Source organism: Taudactylus pleione, unplaced genomic scaffold (genome assembly GCF_031769625.1).
Source record: "Taudactylus pleione unplaced genomic scaffold, aTauple2 ptg000203l, whole genome shotgun sequence".
Taxonomy (NCBI): Eukaryota; Metazoa; Chordata; class Amphibia; order Anura; family Myobatrachidae; genus Taudactylus; species Taudactylus pleione.
In genome coordinates this window covers 111,782-131,412 of record NW_028284605.1, presented here as the reverse complement: position 1 = coordinate 131,412, position 19,631 = coordinate 111,782, and the positions used below count along the sequence as shown (strand labels likewise).

General features: G+C 44.0%; 1 protein-coding gene across 1 annotated transcript in view; it reads left to right on the top strand.

Moving 5' to 3' along the window:
* The window catches only part of LOC148518028 (seizure protein 6-like), a 597,080-nt gene that overhangs the window by 486,913 nt on the left and 90,536 nt on the right, over positions 1–19,631 (top strand). Inside the window, exon 4 of the mRNA XM_088477790.1 lies at positions 3,663–3,858. Coding sequence (XP_088333916.1) covers positions 3,663–3,858 — 196 coding nt within the window. The remainder of the gene's footprint in view (positions 1–3,662; positions 3,859–19,631) is intronic.

Sequence of the window (19,631 nt, the reverse complement as noted above, 5' to 3'; positions counted from 1 at the left end):
TAGGGGCTGATTGCTTGGTAGTTTATCACTCTCCAATGTATCACTTTCCAGAGCTTAGTACATCTGCCCTGTCTGTAGTCATGAAATACAAAGCATTAAGCCTTCCATAGACTGATATATACTCTATATGTATAGGATAATATTATATAAGGCCAACATATAAGGCAACAGCACACAGACAGCTACAGTAGATAACAATGACACAAACTATCAACAATTTTAATAGGATTTTCCATGTTTACACATCGCCCCCTGCTTCTGTGGGAGCATCCACATATTTTCCAGTTGAGCAGTAACTTAACTTAATCAGGTATCTGCCGGAGGGGTATCCGACGCATAATGTTACAAACCACTGATGACTCCTGAGTCCTGACTACAAGATTGTGGACAATTTTTTTAATTGTATTTTCTTACCTTACAGGGAAGCAACTTTTTAAAGCAGTCCTGTTATCAGGTCCTTTTTCATGATTTATTTGCTTAGCTTCTTTACTTGTTCACTATGTTGTAAACAAAAAAATAAAGTATATTCACAGAAAGAGAGTTTTGTCCGCCATCTATCTCCAATAGATCTGGCAGCACGACTCTTGAGCCAAACTTTCAAACTTTTTATGAGGACAAATTCCTGTTGTAGCTTTCGCTATAGTAATAATGCAAGGTCAGGGGCAGGCAGTGGTCAGAGGTAGAATCCAAGTAATAATACAAAATCAGGGGCAGGCAGCAATCAAAAGTAGAGTCCAAATAATAATACAAGTTCAAGGGCAGGAAGAGGAGTTTTGAGAGTCATGAAGGAACTTAGGTAGCTTGAGCCAGGACTTCCTCATGTATAGATGTGAGGAGGTAAAGATACGGCAGTGGATGATGGGCCCGAAGGTGAGGACAGAAATAGAATGTCTTTATTGAACAGCAGGTTGGAATGGGACTGGATATATAATACTGAAGGAATGGGCAGAATCAGATTGGGACTGATAATGCTAGATTGAGAGCTGAATCGGTTTGAGGGCCTGATTCAGAGCCGGACGCTATTTGCGCTCACTTGGTCAGAAAAAGGGGCTGGCTATTTAAATTGAGCGCTCGCTCTTTGCGGTCTGTTGACGCCTCTATGTCTGAGCGAGCGAATGAAACATGCGCTCGCTATTTTGTAAAGACGACCCCTGGCCGCTCGCATCATACGTCATCTCCGCTATTTATTTGATTAATCGAGTACATCGAAAAGCATCTGAACTGCTCGCAGTGCTTGTGGTAGGTTTATCCTACCGCAATCATGCGAACAGTTCAGGCTAAGAACCAAGTGGCGTGGTCGATGACGCTGCTTTGTTAATTATGCACACCCTTAAAACGCCCGTTTTGACCGTTTGGCATGCCTGCGTTCGGATCTCCACTCCCCGTTCACAAGCACCTTCCCCTGTTACCACCCACAAACGCCTCATCCTGTCACTCAAATTAGCAGGCACTCGCTATTTGGCGAGCGCTTGATTTCCGATCGCACTGACTGGTTGGCACATGCGCATTACGACCCATATGCATGCGCAGTTGTGCGACCATCGCTCGGAGCGAACGAGCGGCCGCTTACGAGCGGCTCTGAATCAGGCCCTGAGACCGACGTTGATTAATTGAAGAACTTAATTGATACGAGTCCGATGTTGATGAATTGATGAACTTGAGCGGTTGGGACCAATGTTGATGAATTGAAGAACTTGATCGGTTGGGACCGATGTCGATGAATTGAAGAACTTAATTGATAAGAGTCTGATGTTGGAGGCATCGGATGTGAGCGATGGTTGGAGGTATTGGTTGGAACCGATGGAGGCTGTAAGAACAAGTCTCAGTGGTAAAACCAGACTTGTGTGCAAGATGGTATAGAAGACTTGTTTACCAAATCTAGGAACTGGATATAACGGACTGGGACCATTCAGATACAGAGTACCTGTGAGCTCAGCACAGAGCTGTAACTTCAGCAAGAAGCAACGTTGTACTGGCACAGAGGCCAATCAGGAAATGGAATTTTTAGGGGAGGATCCCCCGGGATTGGATGCTGGGAGCAGCGCTCTGAGTGGAGGAAGAGTGTGTCAGGTGAAAGAGTCCAACATGGCTGTGTCTATACTGTGGTTTAGGAGGGAACTCCATGCTCCATTCTCAGTGACAGGACACTGAGCGGACGGGGCAGGAGCAGCACAGACAGGCCTCAGTACCAGTCGGAAGTGTTGTGCAACATTGTGCAGCATGTGCGGAACTCTGGAGCTCATTCAGAGCCTCTCGTTAGATGCAAACACTCGCTCGATGCGTATGCAAATTCGGCTAAGTGACGGCAAGGCAGGCGATCATACGGCAAAGCATAAGCACGCCCACTATGTCTTGGAGTGCAATCGCTTTATGTATGCAGACCAGCCATTCATAAGACGCCCACTTGCGCACATCATCTCCTGAAAGTGCTTGAAACCATTGGTACATCGAGCACCATCGGATGCGATCGCAGCGCTTGAGGTTGACCATACCCTGCCGCAAGCCCTGCGATCACTTCAGCGTGTATTTCAACCACTGCTGGTATTAAGGCAGCCGGCTTCCGGAAGTGATGCACAGCACAAGCACCAGAGAGGTAAGAATGTGTTTTTTAAGGGCCGGAGCATGACAAAAGCATCGTAAGAGTCAGTGCTTTTTTATGGTAGTACTCAAGGGTACCAGTACCATTTATTGGTCAAATCTTTAATACTTAGAACTAGTTCCAGAAACAGGAAAAAAAATGGAGATCATTTCAGAAATGAATGAAATAAGCATCTGCACAAAGTGTCGAAGCTATTATATATCTTTTATCAGCTTGCAACGTTAGATGAGTACCACCACTCTTTTAAAGAAAAAAAGCACTGGTGAGATTTATAAGGGGAGATGTATCAAGCCTTGGCGAGAGATAAAGTGGAGCAGTTGCCGAAAACAACCAATCAGCTTCTGTCATTTCAAAGACTTTGCTAGATAAATGGAACTAAGCAGCTGTTTGCTTGCTTTGGGCAACTTTTCAACATCTGCCCCAAATAATAAAAATAGACTTTTATTTCACAATCAGTGATTGTATACATTAAACCAAACAATGTTATCTTAAACTGAAAGGCACTAGTGAGTAATCAGTAATTCAATTTGGTATCTCTTTTTTCGAATATACAGTAGTCAAGCAGCAATTTTTAATTTTGATTAATATTACTGGTTTGGGTAAATGTAATGTTCCTAAATGATGCAACTGGTTGTTAGTACATTTAGGCGCCAATATTGTGTATATCAATTCACTGTCAGGCAAATACGTACAGTAAAATATGATACTAGTAAAGTACATTTAGCATTCACTACAATTGTGTTTCAACTCAATATACAGTAGTGCATTAACCCCATATATTGCATTTGTAACCTATTTTGTTCTCTATATGGTAGTACTTTCACTTTTGTGAACATTTTAGAATTACATAAATATTGTAACATGTAAGTCATTATTGGCTGTAGTTAAATTGTCAGTAACCCTTGGCAACCCTGGTGACAGGGGAACTGCTTCTGTTTTTAGAATTCACATTATCATGTGCACTATTCAGGAATGCCTGCATGAGATGCCACAGTACAATTATACACTACACCTCTTTAAATAATTCATTCTAAGTGGTTCTACTGCTCATTGTTCTCGACAGGTGCAAAACATCAGTTTATCAGAAGGTGAGACAGTAACTGTGGAGAGCCTAGAAGGAGTGGAGCCTGTGATCCTTGCCAATGAATCTTTTCTAATGAGGGGTCAGGTGATCCGAAGTCCAATCAATCAAGTCATGGTGCATTTCCAGAGCTTGCAGCCAACCACCAACCCAGGCAGTTTCCGCTTCTATTACCAAGGTAATGTAACATTCCTATACAGTTGACATTAACATTAATTAATTAATTGAGCATGCTAGTAAGTATTGTAACCAAATATTTTGCTGCAAAGTCTTTTCTTTATGGAAACAATGCTTTTCCATATGTCATTGTATTCTGCCAGATAAAGCATGTATTCTGGGTCCCCTGCTCTGTAGGGGTCATTACTGTAGCTGTAGCTGTACAGTATATGTAATAAGAGGCTCCCTTTAGCAATATGTCCTGCTTTTCTAGGCAGTGGTCTAGCAGGTCTCCCAGGTCATGATGTAATACTGTATATGAACCCTCCATGCCCACCACACGACAACTAATTTTATTGTCATGCCTGTCTTTCCCATGTTTCTTTTATGTCCCCCTCTTGTTTTCCTTGCTCATATTTCTTGTCTACCCCCTCTCCTCCATGTTCCTTGTTTCTCACTCTCATGTCTCCTCCATGTTCCTTGTTTCTCACTCTCATATCTCCTCCATGTTCCTTGTTTCTCACTCTCATGTCTCCTCCATGTTCCTTGTTTCTCACTCTCGTGTCTCCTCCATGTTCCTTGTTTCTCACTCTCGTGTCTCCTCCATGTTCCTTGTTTCTCACTCTCATGTTGCCTCCATGTCCCTTGTTTCTCACTCTTGTGTCTCCTCCATGTTCCTTGTTTCTCACTCTCATGTCTCCTCCATGTTCCTTGTTTCTCACTCTCATATCTCCTCCATGTTCCTTGTTTCTCACTCTCATGTCTCCTCCATGTTCCTTGTTTCTCACTCTCGTGTCTCCTCCATGTTCCTTGTTTCTCACTCTCATGTCTCACCCATATTTCCTGCCTCTCCCTCTCATGTCACACCCATGTTTCCTGCCTCTCCCTCTCATGTCTTACCCATGTTTCCTGCCTCTCCCTCTCATGTCTCACCATGTTTCCTGTCTCTCCCTCTCATGTCTCCCCAATGTTTCCTGTCTCTCCCCCTCATATCTGTCTCCCCAATGTTTCTTGTCTGTCTCCCTCCAGCCGGTCTCCCCCATGTTCCTTGTTTCTCCCTCTCATGTCTCACCCATGTTTCCCATCTCTCCCTCTCATGTCTCACCCATGTTTCCTGTCTCTCCCTCTCATGTCTCCCCAATGTTTCCTGTCTCCCCCCCTCATATCTGTCTCCCCAATGTTTCTTGTCTGTCTCCCTCCAGCTGGTCTCCCCCATGTTCCTTGTTTCTCCCTCTCATGTCTCACCCATGTTTCCTGCCTCTCCCTCTCATGTCTCACCCATGTTTCCTATCTCTCCCCCTCATGTCTGTCTCCTTAATGTTTTTTGTCTGTTCCCCTCTTTTCTGTCTTACCCATGTTTCCTGTCTCTCCTACTCATGTCTGTCTTCATATGTTGCTTGTTTGCCCCATCTTTCTATCCCGCTCATGCCTGTCTCTGCCATATTTCTTATCTGTCCTTTCATGCTTGGTTCCCCCATGTTTCTTCTCTTTTCCCTCATGCCTCCATGTTTCTTAGCTGCCCCCCCTCATGCCTGTCTCCCCCATGTTTCTTGCCTATCTCCCTCATGTTTGTCTCCTTGTTTCTTGGCTGCCCTGAGGTCACTTAACATATAGTGATATGAGTTCACCACAGAATCCATTTACATGGGTAGCAGTTACTACTAGGGGTGAGCGGGTTCGGATTTCTGAAATCCAAACCCCCCCGAGCCCCCCTGATCCGAGGCCGATCAGAGTCAGGCTCGACTTTTCCAGCCTGACTCGGATCTGAAATCGAGGCAAAACGTCATCATCCCGCCTTCCGGGTCTCGCGGGTTTTGGATCCTATATAAGGTACCCGCGTTGGCGCCATTTTCTCACTCGGCTGTTGACAGTGAAGAGGGAGGGTGGGAGTTAGGGCTGGCTGGGCTGTGTAGTGTAGTGTAGTGCAGAGTAGTGTTGTGCTGTGCTGCTGTTGTCCATAGGGGCTGTGTCCACTACTTCAAAGTCCATAGGGGCTGGCTGGCTGTGTTGTGCTGTGCTGCTGTTGTTAATAGGGGCTGTGTCCACTACTTCAAAGTCCATAGGGGCTGGCTGGACTGTGTTGTGCAGTCAGTTGTCCATAGGGGCTGTGTCCACTCCAAAGTCCTGTGCAGTGTCCCAGTCCTAAAGGGGTGCTGTAGTGTTGTCCAGGGGGTGCTCTGTCCGTCAGGGGTGCTCCCCCCAAGTGCTAAAAAAAAATATTTTTTCTGTGTTTGTGAATTGTGTGCGCAGTAGCCGCACGTGCATCAACAAAGTAGTGCCAAGCATGCGCCTGTGTCATAAGTAAAGGGCCGGCTGGCTTGACCGTTAAAGGGTGCTGTAACCCCCAAAGTACACTCCAGTCCAAACTTAATAAAAAAATATTTTCTGTGTTTGTGAATTGTGTGCGCAGTAGCCGCACGTGCATCAACAAAGTAGTGCCAAGCGTGTGCCTGTGTCATAAGTAAAGGGCCGACTGGCTTGACCGTTAAAGGGTGCTGTAACCCCCAAAGTACACTCCAAACCAAATAAAAAAATATTTTCTGTGTTTGTGAATTGTGTGCACTGTGGCTGCACGTGCATCAACAAAGGAGCAGCGCCAAGCGTGCGCCTGTGTCCCATAAGTAAAGAGCCGGCTGGCTCATTTCTTAAAGGGTGGTGTAACCCACAAAGTGCACTACTCTACAGCAAAAATAAAAAAATATTTTCTGTGTTTGTGTGTGCCTTAGCCGCACGTATATATCAATATAACATAAATGGAGGACCAAACTTTCTCCGATAAAAATAAAATAGGGAAAGATCAAGAACCACTTCCTCCTAGTGCTGTTGCTGCTGCTGGGAGTTGTTCATCATCCCAGAGAGGAAGTAGGAACACCACTACTTTTACTAAACAATTGACCCTCCAACAGTCCCTAGTGATGAGGATGAAGTACGACAGCAGTCATCCTGAAGCAAAACGTATAACTGAGGCCTTGACTGCTATGTTGGTGTTAGACGTGCGTCCGGTATCCACCATTAGTGCAGTGGGATTTAGACAATTGATGGAGGTAGTGTGTCCCCGGTTCCAAATCCCGTCTAGATTCCACCTGTATCCTCAAAGCAGCAGCGACAAGCGTGCGTCTGTCTGTTAAAGGGTGGTGTAACCCTCAAAGTGCACTCCACAAACAATAAAAAAATTCTTATTTTTTTTTCTCTTTGTGAAATGTGTGGGCTGTGGCCGCACCTGCATCCTTAAAGCAGCAGCGACAAGCGTGCATCTGTCTGTTAAAGGGTGGTGACACCCTCAAAGTGTGCTCCACAAACAATAAAAATATTCTTCTTTTTTTTTCTGTCTTTGTGAATTGTGTGGGCTGTAGCCGCACTTGCATCCTCAAAGCAGCAGCGACAAGCGTGCGTCTGTCTGTTAAAGGGTGATGTAACCCTCAAAGTACGCTCCACAAACAATAAAAATATTCTTTTTTTTTCTCTTTGTGAAATGTGTGGGCTGTAGACGCACCTGCATCCTTAAAGCAGCAGCAACAAGCGTGCGTCTGTCTGTTAAAGGGTGGTGACACTCTCAAAGTGTGCTCCACAAACAATAAAAATATTCTTCTTTTTTTTCTGTCTTTGTGAATTGTGTGGGCTGTAGCCACACTTGCATCCTCAAAGCAGCAGCGACAAGCGTGCATCTGTCTGTTAAAGGGTGGTGTAACCCTCAAAGTGCTCCAAAAAATAAAAAACTTTTTTTTTTATGTGTTTGTGACTTGTGTGCGATGTGGCCGCATGTGCATCAACACAGTAGCAGCGCCAAACGTGCGCCTGTGTCATAAGTCAAGGGCCGGTTTGGACATCTGGTCCGGACTGAAGGACGTGCCAACAATTTCTGACAAGTCTACTGTCACTGCATATGATACTGTCCTCAAAGCAGCAGTGACAAGCGTGCGTCTGTCTGTTAAAGGGTGGTGACACCCTCAAAGTGTGCTCCACAAACAATAAAAATATTCTTCTTTTTTTTTCTGTCTTTGTGAAATGTGTGGGCTGTAGCCGCACCTGCATCCTTAAAGCAGCAGTGACAAGCGTGCGTCTGTCTGTTAAAGGGTGGTGACACCCTCAAAGTGTGCTCCACAAACAATAAAAATATTCTTCTTTTTTTTTCTGTCTTTGTGAATTGTGTGGGCTGTAGCCGCACTTGCATCCTCAAAGCAGCAGCGACAAGCGTGCGTCTGTCTGTTAAAGGGTGGTGTAACCCTCAAAGTGCGCTCCACAAACAATAAAAATATTCTTCTTTTTTTTTTCTGTCTTTGTGAAATGTGTGGGCTGTAGCCGCACCTGCATCCTTAAAGCAGCAGCGACAAGCATGCATCTGTCTGTTAAAGGGTGGTGTAACCCTCAAAGTGCGCTCCACAAACAATAAAAAAAATCTTTTTTTTTCTGTCTTTGTGAATTGTGTGGGCTGTAGCTGCACTTGCATTCTCAAAGCAGCAGCGACAAGCGTGCGTCTGTCTGTTAAAGGTGGTGTAACCCTCAAAGTGCTCTCCACAAACAATAAAAAAATTCTTCTTTTTTTTTCTGTCTTTGTGAAATGTGTGGGCTGTAGCCGCACCTGCATCCTTAAAGCAGCAGCGACAAGCGTGCCTCTGTCTGTTAAAGGATTACATCGGTGACAGCATCCAAGTAGGCATGTCAGACAGTCCGTACCTGTACTGGTAGGAAAAAGAAGCAATTTGGAGGTCCCTGTACAAACTGGCTCTATTTTACCTGAGTTGCCCCCCCTCCAGTGTGTACTCCGAAAGAGTGTTTAGTGCAGCCGGGAACCTTGTCAGCGAAAGGCGTAGGAGGTTGCTTCCACAAAATGTGGAGAAGATGATGTTCACAAAATGAATTATCAACTCTTCCAGGGAGACCAGCCTCCAGAACGTACAGAGGGACCTGTGGTTGTGGATTCCAGCGGGGACGAATTAATACTCTGTGAGGATGAGGATGTACACAACACTGAAGAGGGTGAGGAATCGGTGGATAAGGAGGATGAGGACGACATCTTGCCTCCGTAGAGCCAGTTTGTGCAGGGACAGATTAATTGCCAGCTTGTTTTGTGGAGGCCCAAATGAACCAATCATTTCAGCCACAGTCGTGTGGCAGACCCTGGCGCTGAAATGTTTGGTTTGTTAAAGTGTGCATGTCCTGTTTATACAACATAAGGGTGGGTGGAAGGGCCCAAGGACAATTCCAGCTTGCACCTCTTTTTTTTCTTTGAATTATGTACTGTTTGGGGCCTAGTTTTTCACTGCCACTGCAGTGTCACTCCTAGATGGACCACGTGTTTGTGCCGCCCACTCGTATCTCTTAGCATAGTCATCCAGCTACCTCGGTGCAACCTTTTGGATATAAAAACACTATTGTGAGGTGTGAGGTGTTCAAAATAGACTGGAAATGAGTGGAAATTAAGGTTATTGAGGTTAATAATAGCATAGGAGCAGAAAAACCCACAAATTCTGTGATTTAGCTGTTTTTATGCTTTTTTTAAAAAAATACAGATCCAAAACACAAAACCCAGAACCCAAAACACGGAAGGGTGGTTTTGGCAAAACCAATCCAGATCCAAAACACGAAGAAAGATCCAGATCCAAAACCAAAACACAAAAAGTGGCCGGTGCACACCCCTAGTTACTACCATTGTTCCCCTGACTGCTATGCCAGTGTTTCCATGCTCTGACAGAATACAGAATATTTAGTATGGTACCACATGATCTATTCTTTGGGTCCCAAAATGTCTTCTTTAATCAAGCTGAATTTGTAAGGTTTTCCAATTGTATGTCTTGCATCTCCTTATTTCAAGCCATTCTCCTGTATTCAGCTCATTTAAATTAAACATGCAGATATTTTCTGCACAGGGATTGTGTCCACCACATGTGAGGCCACTGAAGGTCATTTATGAATTGCAAAATATGCAGATGTACAATCCATTTCTGTCCATTTCTATCTGTGTAAATGCACCTAGTTGTCCATACCTTGGGTCTGTCTCTTTATAAATGCTTTCTGAGAGTGTTTGCCAATATGGGGGATCGGCTGGAAATGCACCAGGTGTAAAGAGCAAAATATCACTTACTGTAGAAGTCCATCCTATTACCACTTTGGGGTCATCACTTATTTCCATGTTTAATGTTTTCTCCTAAAATACAACTTTTTTAGCCTTACATTAACCATGAGTGCGAGGGAACATCTGGTCGCTGCTTATTACATGTGTATTTTCTGTGTCTTAAATTTACTATTACATTGGTTGCAATACACTTGGGAATGTACTTTTTTGTATATTGTGCATCTGGAAGGAGACACTTTAAAGTTGAAAATTTAAAACACACCAGACGTAGCTTGCATATCTATATGCTTACCTGTATAAATGGGTGTAATCATGTAATAATAGGTGCAGAGCACACTGAAAGCCCAGGGTTTTACATTATAATTTATACCACCCTCATCTAGAATGCTGGCCAACTGTTTGTCTCACATGATGTCTGTGTGTATGTGAATTTTCTGGGAGGTCGTCTGGTTAGAATCTCATTCCTTCTAACACATATGAAGAACATTTGGGCCTGAGAAATACCCAAAAAAAAAAAAAACCCAGAGAAAATATTTACAAACAAAGACAAACATAGCTTTCATTGGAGCCATCTGCTTACAGAGATTATAAAGAAATGTCTCTTTATTTGTGTATATATTTATATACCATGTGGCAGATCACAAAGTTGTGCTTTTATGAGACTTAGGGCTCTATTAATGAAACAGTGTAGAGCGAAAATTAAAGAGCCCATTTACTGCTTTGTGTAATATATCAAAAGGCTAACTATGGGAATGTAAACATCTGGCAATTTATTAAGTGGTGAAAAGCAAAGCTGAGGATCCTGAGATTGGGTAACCTATATCTGGCTATAAGGAACAGTGAATCCGGGCATTTATCGTACATGTGCATATTGCTTTAACCTTTCAGTGGTAGCATTAGGCTGCCGTGAAAATCGCCGTAGAGTGGGGGTTTGCTGGAGCTCCCACAGATGTCCTGACTTGTACAATTGTAGCACTACATCATAATGTATTGCAGCAAAATTCAGCACCAACAATATAAAATAATACCACAGAGTTTAGTTCATTTAGGGACAGCAACTATAGTATCTCCAGTATGGCTGCATAATAATAAACTCTTATTGTACCTGGAAAAATGTATTCAGTTCTCTAATGGAAAGGGTACCTTTATACATTACCATTCAAATGTAATCTAAGGGGCCCATTTATTAGTAATTATATGCAGCATATTCCCTGAAAACACCAGTTTTCGGGGGATAGCTGTAAATATTAAGTATCCCCAAGATGTATTATGGAGTGACCGCAACAGATATTTCCGTTATCTGTTGTGGTCCCTACATTTCTGACAGCAGTTCAACCCCCATAGGTTTTTATGGTGGATGCAATGCTGTCAGATCTACCAAGTTCCGGAATGTTTCGCATTCCGGAGCTTGAGCCATCTAAAGATGGTGTTGTGCTGCTGTAGCTCATGTAGCCAGTAGAGGGTTCCTAAGGAACCCTCCCTGGCAATAGCTACTCCACATGCGTGGTCTGTAGACCAGGCATGCACAGGACTCCCAGCACATCTCAGAGACGGGCCCAGATCGCATTGAGTATAGGATTATTGATAAATGATCCTTACTCAGGGAGATTTTTGGCTGGAATTGTACCAAGACGAGTCTTATCCTTAGAGTCCTTCCCTCCAAAAAAAAAATTTGTTACGTGGATTTGCAAAGTTATTTCTGAATAAAACACAAAAACAATGTCATCTGGCCAGATGAGAAGTAAAGTTGTATGATCTTAATACAAAAATGTATGTTTGCTGAAAGTCAAAAACTGCATATTATTATTATTATTATCTATTACCAAAAAAACGTTCTACCAAATGTTAAGAATGATAGGTCAAGGGGTATGTTTTCCCTATTGTATTGCTACAGTCTACATATTACACACAGCGCTCATATACTTTTGACAAACTTGAAACCCTTTACTTTAGCTGCTTTATACAGAGCAAGTCTTATATATATTTTTTATTAGGTAAAGGGGTAATGATGTTGGAAACAGGACCAGGGGGTTATTGATTCCCCATGGACTTGTCTTTATAACAAAAACACTCAAGCTTGGCCTAATTTGGATCATGCAATGGGAAAGGATCTAAAGCCCACTTGCAAGTGTCCAGCTGAATGACTTAAAAAGAAAAGAATGAAGTTTTGTAATGTCCAAGGCAAAGTCAATACCTCTGTCGCATTTAGATATATGACTAGGACCACTGAAACATTGGACAGGCCTGGGTGCTGGGGGGAGGGTGGCCACTGGAGGGGGCGTGGTTATAGCAGTCATGGCGTGTGCAGAGGGGGCTTCAGTCCGGGCTCTCTCTTAGAATTCTGATCTCGCCCAACTTCCCTCGACTCCTTTGCATGGTACTTTAAGAGAGCTGTGCATAAATGAATGCAATAAAATATCAATGAACTGAAGCAGTGTTATATGAAGGACTGGTACAAATTTGCCAAATTATGATTTAAATAAAGTAATAAACTAAAAAACAAACAAACAGCAATTACTGCAAATTATTGCTGTTAAGGGTGATTCTATAAACTACAGATTCACTCTATCTTATTTTTTTTTGTAGAATAAATAATGGTAATAATGGCAAAGTAGAATCTGTTAAGACTTATTTGTCACGTGACTTTAGACTTCGGTGACCCCCGATAATTAAGTATCCAACTCAACGTGAATTAATTACTGGAGTAATGCAGCATTGCTCCAATGTTCGGACAGTAGAGGCAGGATGTAATATGGTCCGAGTTTTTTTGTGAGTTCAAACTCAGACCTTATTGCACATTTGGAAGGTCTGAGTTTGTCCCACAACTCGGCAAATGTAATAGCCTGCGAACTTGAGAATTTGAGGCTATTACCTTGTGCAAGTCTGTGAGAGTTTTCTCGTATGAACACTTGGACCTTGTAATGCGACTTTTTTTTACAAGATCTGAGTTATACAGAAGCCGTTACAGATCAGTGAGATCTGTGAAGGCTTCTGCGTGTAAAAAAAATAGTAAAATGTAAAAAAAAAAAGACGTCGTGGGGTTCCCCCCTAAAAGCACAACCAGCACCGGGCTTTTCTGAGCCGGACCTAGCTGTGAAAATACAGTAAGGTTCCTCTGTATATTCATCAACCAGTGCCAGGCACAGTGAGACAGTCCTAGTTGTGGAAATACGAGGGACAAAATGAGTAGGGGACCCCTGTATTTTCCACAACCAGCACCAGACTCTTTCTAGTGGGGGTGTAATGCCACAGCCGGGGGACCCTTTCACCGGGTCCCCCAGCAAAGCATTATCACCTAACCGCTGGTCAGCCCAGGCCGGGGATCACTGGGGAGGTGGGGAGCCCATTAATAAAGGTAATAGCCAGGGGCTATCCCTGGCACCCCTGGGAGACAGGTGCCGGGTTGATTCCAGCAAGTTTCTCCCACATGCTGGTACTTGGAAAGCCACAAGTACCAGCTCGCAGGTACCTCTAGTTCACCTGCAAAATAAATAATAAAAAAAATAAATAATAAAATAAACAGGACACACACACGTGAAAGTACAAGTTTATTACACTCACAATCACGCATACTCACCTATAATCCATATAGCCATTCATGTCCTCTTCTTTATGTAGCTTTCACGACACCTTTCCTCCCCCGGACCCCCAACTTTCGCTCGATAAGTGGGTGCGACCGGGCTAGGTGCAGGAGAGTTACCTTCTCATAGGGGGGGCAGGAGCGCCACCCAATTTTCTAATTTTCGGGAGGCTCCCAGCCAAACCAGGAGAGTAGGCAACCATAGTGTACTTTGTTTACCATGATTGTGATAGCATTGAGGATTTCTTTGTTTCGCAGGCAGTGGACACGATGTAAGAGGCCACCTGCTATATCCTTTAATAGGCTTAAAATAAGAATTTTTGATCTGTCAAATGAATATTCTGTTATGCCTAGAGTAATTACTCCCCTTGGAACATAATCTATTCTAAGTATTATCCACAACAATGACAAGTTCTTTAACAAAGTCATAAATACATCTTTGTATGCTATCATGTAACCAACTTAAATTTTATATAGGCCTGTATTCAATTTTAAGCGTTAAGTCCGGATTTGTGTTAAGTTACCACCGATGACATCATTATCACCTTTTTTGGTTTTACCCCGTATTCAATTTGAAAGACTTCCGTCTAGGCGGAAAGTTAATGCAATGTAATAGGCGGTAAAGTATCGCCTATGAATGGCAGGCGGAAAAAAGTGCAGAATTGGGGTTTTGGGGTGCAACGTTTCGGGAAGAACCCTGCAGCCTTCAGACAGTCCCCCAAAGGTAATCTGTGTCAAAAAAATAAACTTAAGGACAACCGAAAAATTTACTTTGAAAAAGGGGGCAAAAAAAAATGTTGGGGTACAAAGTTAAAAACTAGCGAACTTTACTCTGGGGGGGGTCACCAAGTATGCCCCAGGTGTTTTTTAGATTACAGGTGCGGCAGGTGGATTTTTCATGATTTTTTCAAGTTCACTTTTACAACTTTAAATATGCTGACCCCCATTTTCAAGTACCCCAAATTTGCTGGGATAAGTTATTTTCTGGAAAAAATACTCCTAAATACTATTCTGCATCAGGTATAGAAAAACGCTATTTAGCAGCTATTGAGCCCATTTAAAAACACCAAATACCTTCAGCAAGCCAAATCGGGGGGTACCATAATGAACCCCCATATCAGAGCATCATTTGGGGGGTGACAGACTGATTTTCCAAAAATGACAGTACTTTCCGCTTGTTATAGTATCGCCGGGTGCTGTTTACGCGTACTTTGAAATTGAATACGGGGTAAAGCGTGCACGCGCGCGATACTTTAACGCCTACAAAACAGGCGAAGTCGGCGTTAAGTCCGTGCTGCGTTAACGCGGCTCGGCTCAAATTGAATACGGCTCATAATATTTTATGTTAAAATGTCTAGATATTTTATAAATGTTATAAATAAATATATTATTAATGTTCAAATTAATATATCAAAAGTAAAAAAGTTGCTTAAACTTCAAAACATAAAAAGGCTACGAACAATGTTATTCATAAAGATCATTATAGTAATAAATGCTGATAAACCTACATGTTTATATAGTAAAAATCTTTCGCTTTCTTCTTTGTTATATTTTTAGTTGGAAGCAATTCACGATTTGCTACATTCTACATAGAGATTGTACATGTTCAGTAAAGTAGTGCCTTGAAAACTTTAACGTTACTAGGGCTTACAACTCATTTCAATTATAGTAATGAGTGTCTTGAGATTCGTTGATGATAGTAATACCTTTTAATAGACATGCATAAAAATGCTTCATAGATTAAATTGCGTTGCTTGCAGATACCCATGGGCCTCTTCTTCCAATGTTCTTTAGTGCCAGGACAAATACTCTGGTGCTGGGAAGCTCTAAATTAAGTAATGAGTCACTTCTAAACTATTTATTGTCTAAAACAACAGGTAGGTAAGGAATTAAAAAAAAAAAACCTGGGCAAATTACAGGCCTCATATAGGTGATCAATTTAGATGAGAACGGACAAGCTTCTTAACAACATAGTTACATTACTTCCAGAATGACTGTTCAGATTAAAGCTTTAACACTGTATATCCTTTTTTTTTATGGTAATTTACAGGGCCTGGACAGACCTTGAAAATTATGATTCCTACTCGCAGCGAGCGCCGGAGCAATTCATCATTGCTCTGTTATGGAGACAGCTGATGCGAATCAGTTGTCTCCCTGAACATCCTTTAGGAGCAGTGAAACTTAGCACTGCCGGGCCTGACAGAGGCGGAGGGATCCAGGACTCCTTCCCATAAGGAAGGAACGGGTGTGCAGGAGCAAACGCCATCTGAAGATGGTGAATGCTCCCACAGTCAAGCTCCAAAAATATTCTATTATGGTTCTACTGGCCCCACATGATCCGAGCTGGGACTCGACTCGACTAGGAACCAGTGGCGTAACTAGAGTATTTGGAGTCCAGGTCAAGATGAAAAAAGGGAACCCCCTCCCCACCCCTCTATGTGCACGTGCCAAAAAGTGGGCATGGCCACATGCAACAAGGGGCGTGGCCATTGACAAATGGGGTATGTCAACATGACCCCCCCATTTCTCGTCACTCTGGGAACATTCCTTTACATTCCATATGCACCTTAATGCCCCCTGTAGTAGTGCCCCTCTTGCAATGCCCACTGTAGTAGTGCCCCTTATGCAATGTCCCCAGTAGCAGTGCCCCATGTAGTAGTGCCCCTTATACAGTGCCCCCAGTAGTGCACCCTTATACAGTGCCCCCAGTAGTGCCCTTTATACAGTGCCTCCAGTAGTGGTCCGTCTTGTGCAGTGCCCCCAGTGGTGCCGCTTATACAGGACCCCCAGTAGTGCCTCTTATACAGTCCCCCCTATGCAGTGCCCCCAGTAGTGCCTTTGATACAGTGCCCCCAGTAGTGGTCCCTCTTAAGCAGGCTCCCAGTTGCATTCCCCCTATGCAGTGTCCCCAGTAGTGGTCCCTCTTATGCAGTGCTCCCAGTAGTGATACAGTGCTGCTATACAGTGCCCCCAGCCAGTAGTGCCCCTTACATATATAACACATCAAACATACACACACAAAACACTCACCTGAATCCCCACTCCTGCCGCACCCGCTGCCGTCTGTGTCCTCCCGCTTGGTACTATGCGGGAGCGGGAAGGTGGAGCTCATGGGTGAGCTCCAGCCTGGCTCCGGCAGTGGGTGCAGCAGCCAATGAGAGTCTGTGTGAGAGAGGGTGGGCCACTTGCTACTACCCTGTTGCAATAAAGTAACAGGGTAGCCTGCTCCTACAGCTGCAGCCATGCAATACATTTTTTTGTGAGCCCGCTGAAAGAGAAATGAGCCACAGTACATGAGGACTACTCTACAAAACTTCAGAAGGTAAGTGTCATGTCATGCAAATGCAGGGGCTGTCTAGGGCTGGAGAATGGAGACAAGAGTCAAAGCAGGCTGGAGAGAAAGAAGGGGACTGGTGGGGGTTAGGGAGACACCACAGGGCTGGAGAGACAGAAGGGGTGCTGGCTGGAGAGACAGAAGGGAGTTTTCTGGAAAAACAGAAAGGGGTGCTGGCTGGGGAGACAGAAGGAGTGGTGGTTGGAGAGACAGAAGGAGTACTGGTTGGAGAGACAGAAGGGTTGCTGACTGGGGAGACAGTATGGGTGTTGGCCTGGGAGACAGAAGGGGTGCTGGCTAGAGAGACAGATGGGGTCCTGGCTGAGGAGACAGAAGGGAGTTTTCTGAAAAAAAACAGAAAGGGGTGCTGGCTGGAGAGACAGTAGGGGTGTTGGCTGGTGAGACAGAAGGGGTGCTGGCTAGAGAGACAGATTGGATCCTGGCTAGAGAGACAGATGGGGTGCTGGCTGAGGAGACAGAAGGGAGTTTTCTGGAAAAACAGAAAGGAGTGCTGGTTGGAGAGACAGAAGAAGTGCTGGTTGGAGAGACAGAAGGAGTGCTGGTTGGAGAGACAGTATGGGTGCTGGCTGGGGAGACAGTATGGGTGCTGGCTGGGGAGACAGAAGGGGTGCTGGCTGGGGAGATAGAAGGGGTCCTTGCATGGGAGACCGAAGGGGGGCTGGAGAGACAGAAGGGAGCTGGCTGCAACTGGAGACACACTGTGGGGCTGGAGTTGCAGAAACACTATGGGGGGGCTGCCTATTTAGTCAGTCCTAGGCCCCACAATTTCTGATGACCTGATACTGATACTTTGTGTGCTGCAAAGCCATGCCCCTTCCCCATGAGGCCATGGCCCTTTTTTCACACAAAAAGTCTCTATTTTGCAATGGGGGGGCAAAACTTATTGTTTAATCTGGACCGATCACTCACTAGTTATGGGGTTACAGTGATCAGTACCCTAGAGACTGGCATTTGATTGAGAGTCAGTGTCACATTTAGCTCTCCGCACACTCTTATTGCACCCTCACTAATACCCCTTTTCCACCTAAATTCCGGGTCTGACCCGGAGTTGGAACAAAGTTCCTATCCGGATCAGACCCGGAATTTTGCCGGTGCCGACTCGGGATATTCCCGAGTCAGCGCCGCTCACACCGCAGTCGGGTCTGCATAGACCCGGCTTTTGCGGAGTGAATGTGGTCGCTTGGAGATGACGTCATCTCCATGCGCCACTGAAGCCAGACCAATCGGCCGGCTAGCAGCGCACTCCAGGTCATCGTGACCCGGAGTGCGCTGTTCTCACAGCAGGGTTTCACGGGCTACGCCCGTGTTAAACCCTGCTAGTTACCTGGGTTGGATTGCCGGGTCACTCGACCCGGCGATCCAACTCTCTCCCCTTTTACACCAGGGAGCTGCCCGGGTTAACCCTTCAAAAACCAGGGTTTTAGCCCCAGTGTAAAAGGGGTATTACACTGAATGGCTTCATGTCTGACATTTAATACCAGACAGGTGTACAGCCTCTTTATTCTGCCTATACTTCATGCACACAGAAAGCTGTAAGCATTTTAAGTCCCAATTCAAACATTGTTTTACTTTCAAACATTTTCATTTCAGCAGGGTGTCCATTTAGAGATGTAAGTCTGTTCTGAAACATCTGTATTCACTTACCAGCATTCACCTGGCATTTAAATTTAAGATGTGTTGAGGGAAATCACTCTAAGAAACTCAATAGAATACACAGAACTGTAACCCTTTCAGTGCAGAGACAATCGCTGCACACAACAGCCGGGTGCAAACTGTATCCCCCATCTGCATTTCCCAGAGGACATCAAAGATCTTTTCTCCCAGCTGCAAATTCAGGCTGCAAACCTGCAAAGATTAAGGGGCAATTAAATAATTTAAAGCAATGTAATCCTGCTAAAGTTAATATCTGGCGTCTCAGGTTAAATGCACACCCGCTGCACGCAGACACTAATGGAAATATAATTGGTGTAAGCAATTAGGTGATAATTTACCATAATTGCCTACAAAGTTGAGAACTTTTTCATTGAATCCCAGCACAGAAGCAAGTTCTACTTCTACTGTATGTGCTGATGGTAAGAGGAGACGTGTTTTGTGCATCCATCATGCTGGCAATATATTTTTGAATTACTCTCAGCCCTTTGCCCTAAAATAGTCCATTCACATCTGTTTCTTGTCTAGAACACTGAGTAATGGATGGAAGCTACATCTAGTGCAATAGTTTCTTCCTAGTGCCAACAAGTTTATGCTGTTACAGATTGTGAGGTGCTGACACACATAACAGTCTGCTGGCACATGCTAAATATTTTACTATTCTCTGAGGTGACAGTTCAGATGGTTCATTGGTCTTCTGCTCCTTTACAATAATGGTTTCTCTAACATCAATCATTCTAGCTAAGTTGACATTTTTGTGGGGTCGGCATTCTGGTCAAACAAACCCATAAAGCGTGAGTAAACAGAATGTGACAGTAATTTATGACAACGGCAGCGTATTATTCAGCTGAATAATATACTTGAAATAACAGAAGGTTTTATACTTATCTAAATGGGGTCTTTCACCACTGGTTTGTAGATTGCCATGTTTTACCTTCATGGTTCTTCATAGCTGTATATTTAAATTTGGGGATTTAGTGACATTTTTGTTTTTGGAAATTCCAAGAACAGCCCTGTGAAAGGAGGGCTGCTTTGTTTTCCATGTCTCTTTATTCACTTAACATTCATCTTCCAGGACTGCTGCACTTTTAGGGGTCTATTCTTGATGTTAATTATCAGGACCCAAACGGACCCTGA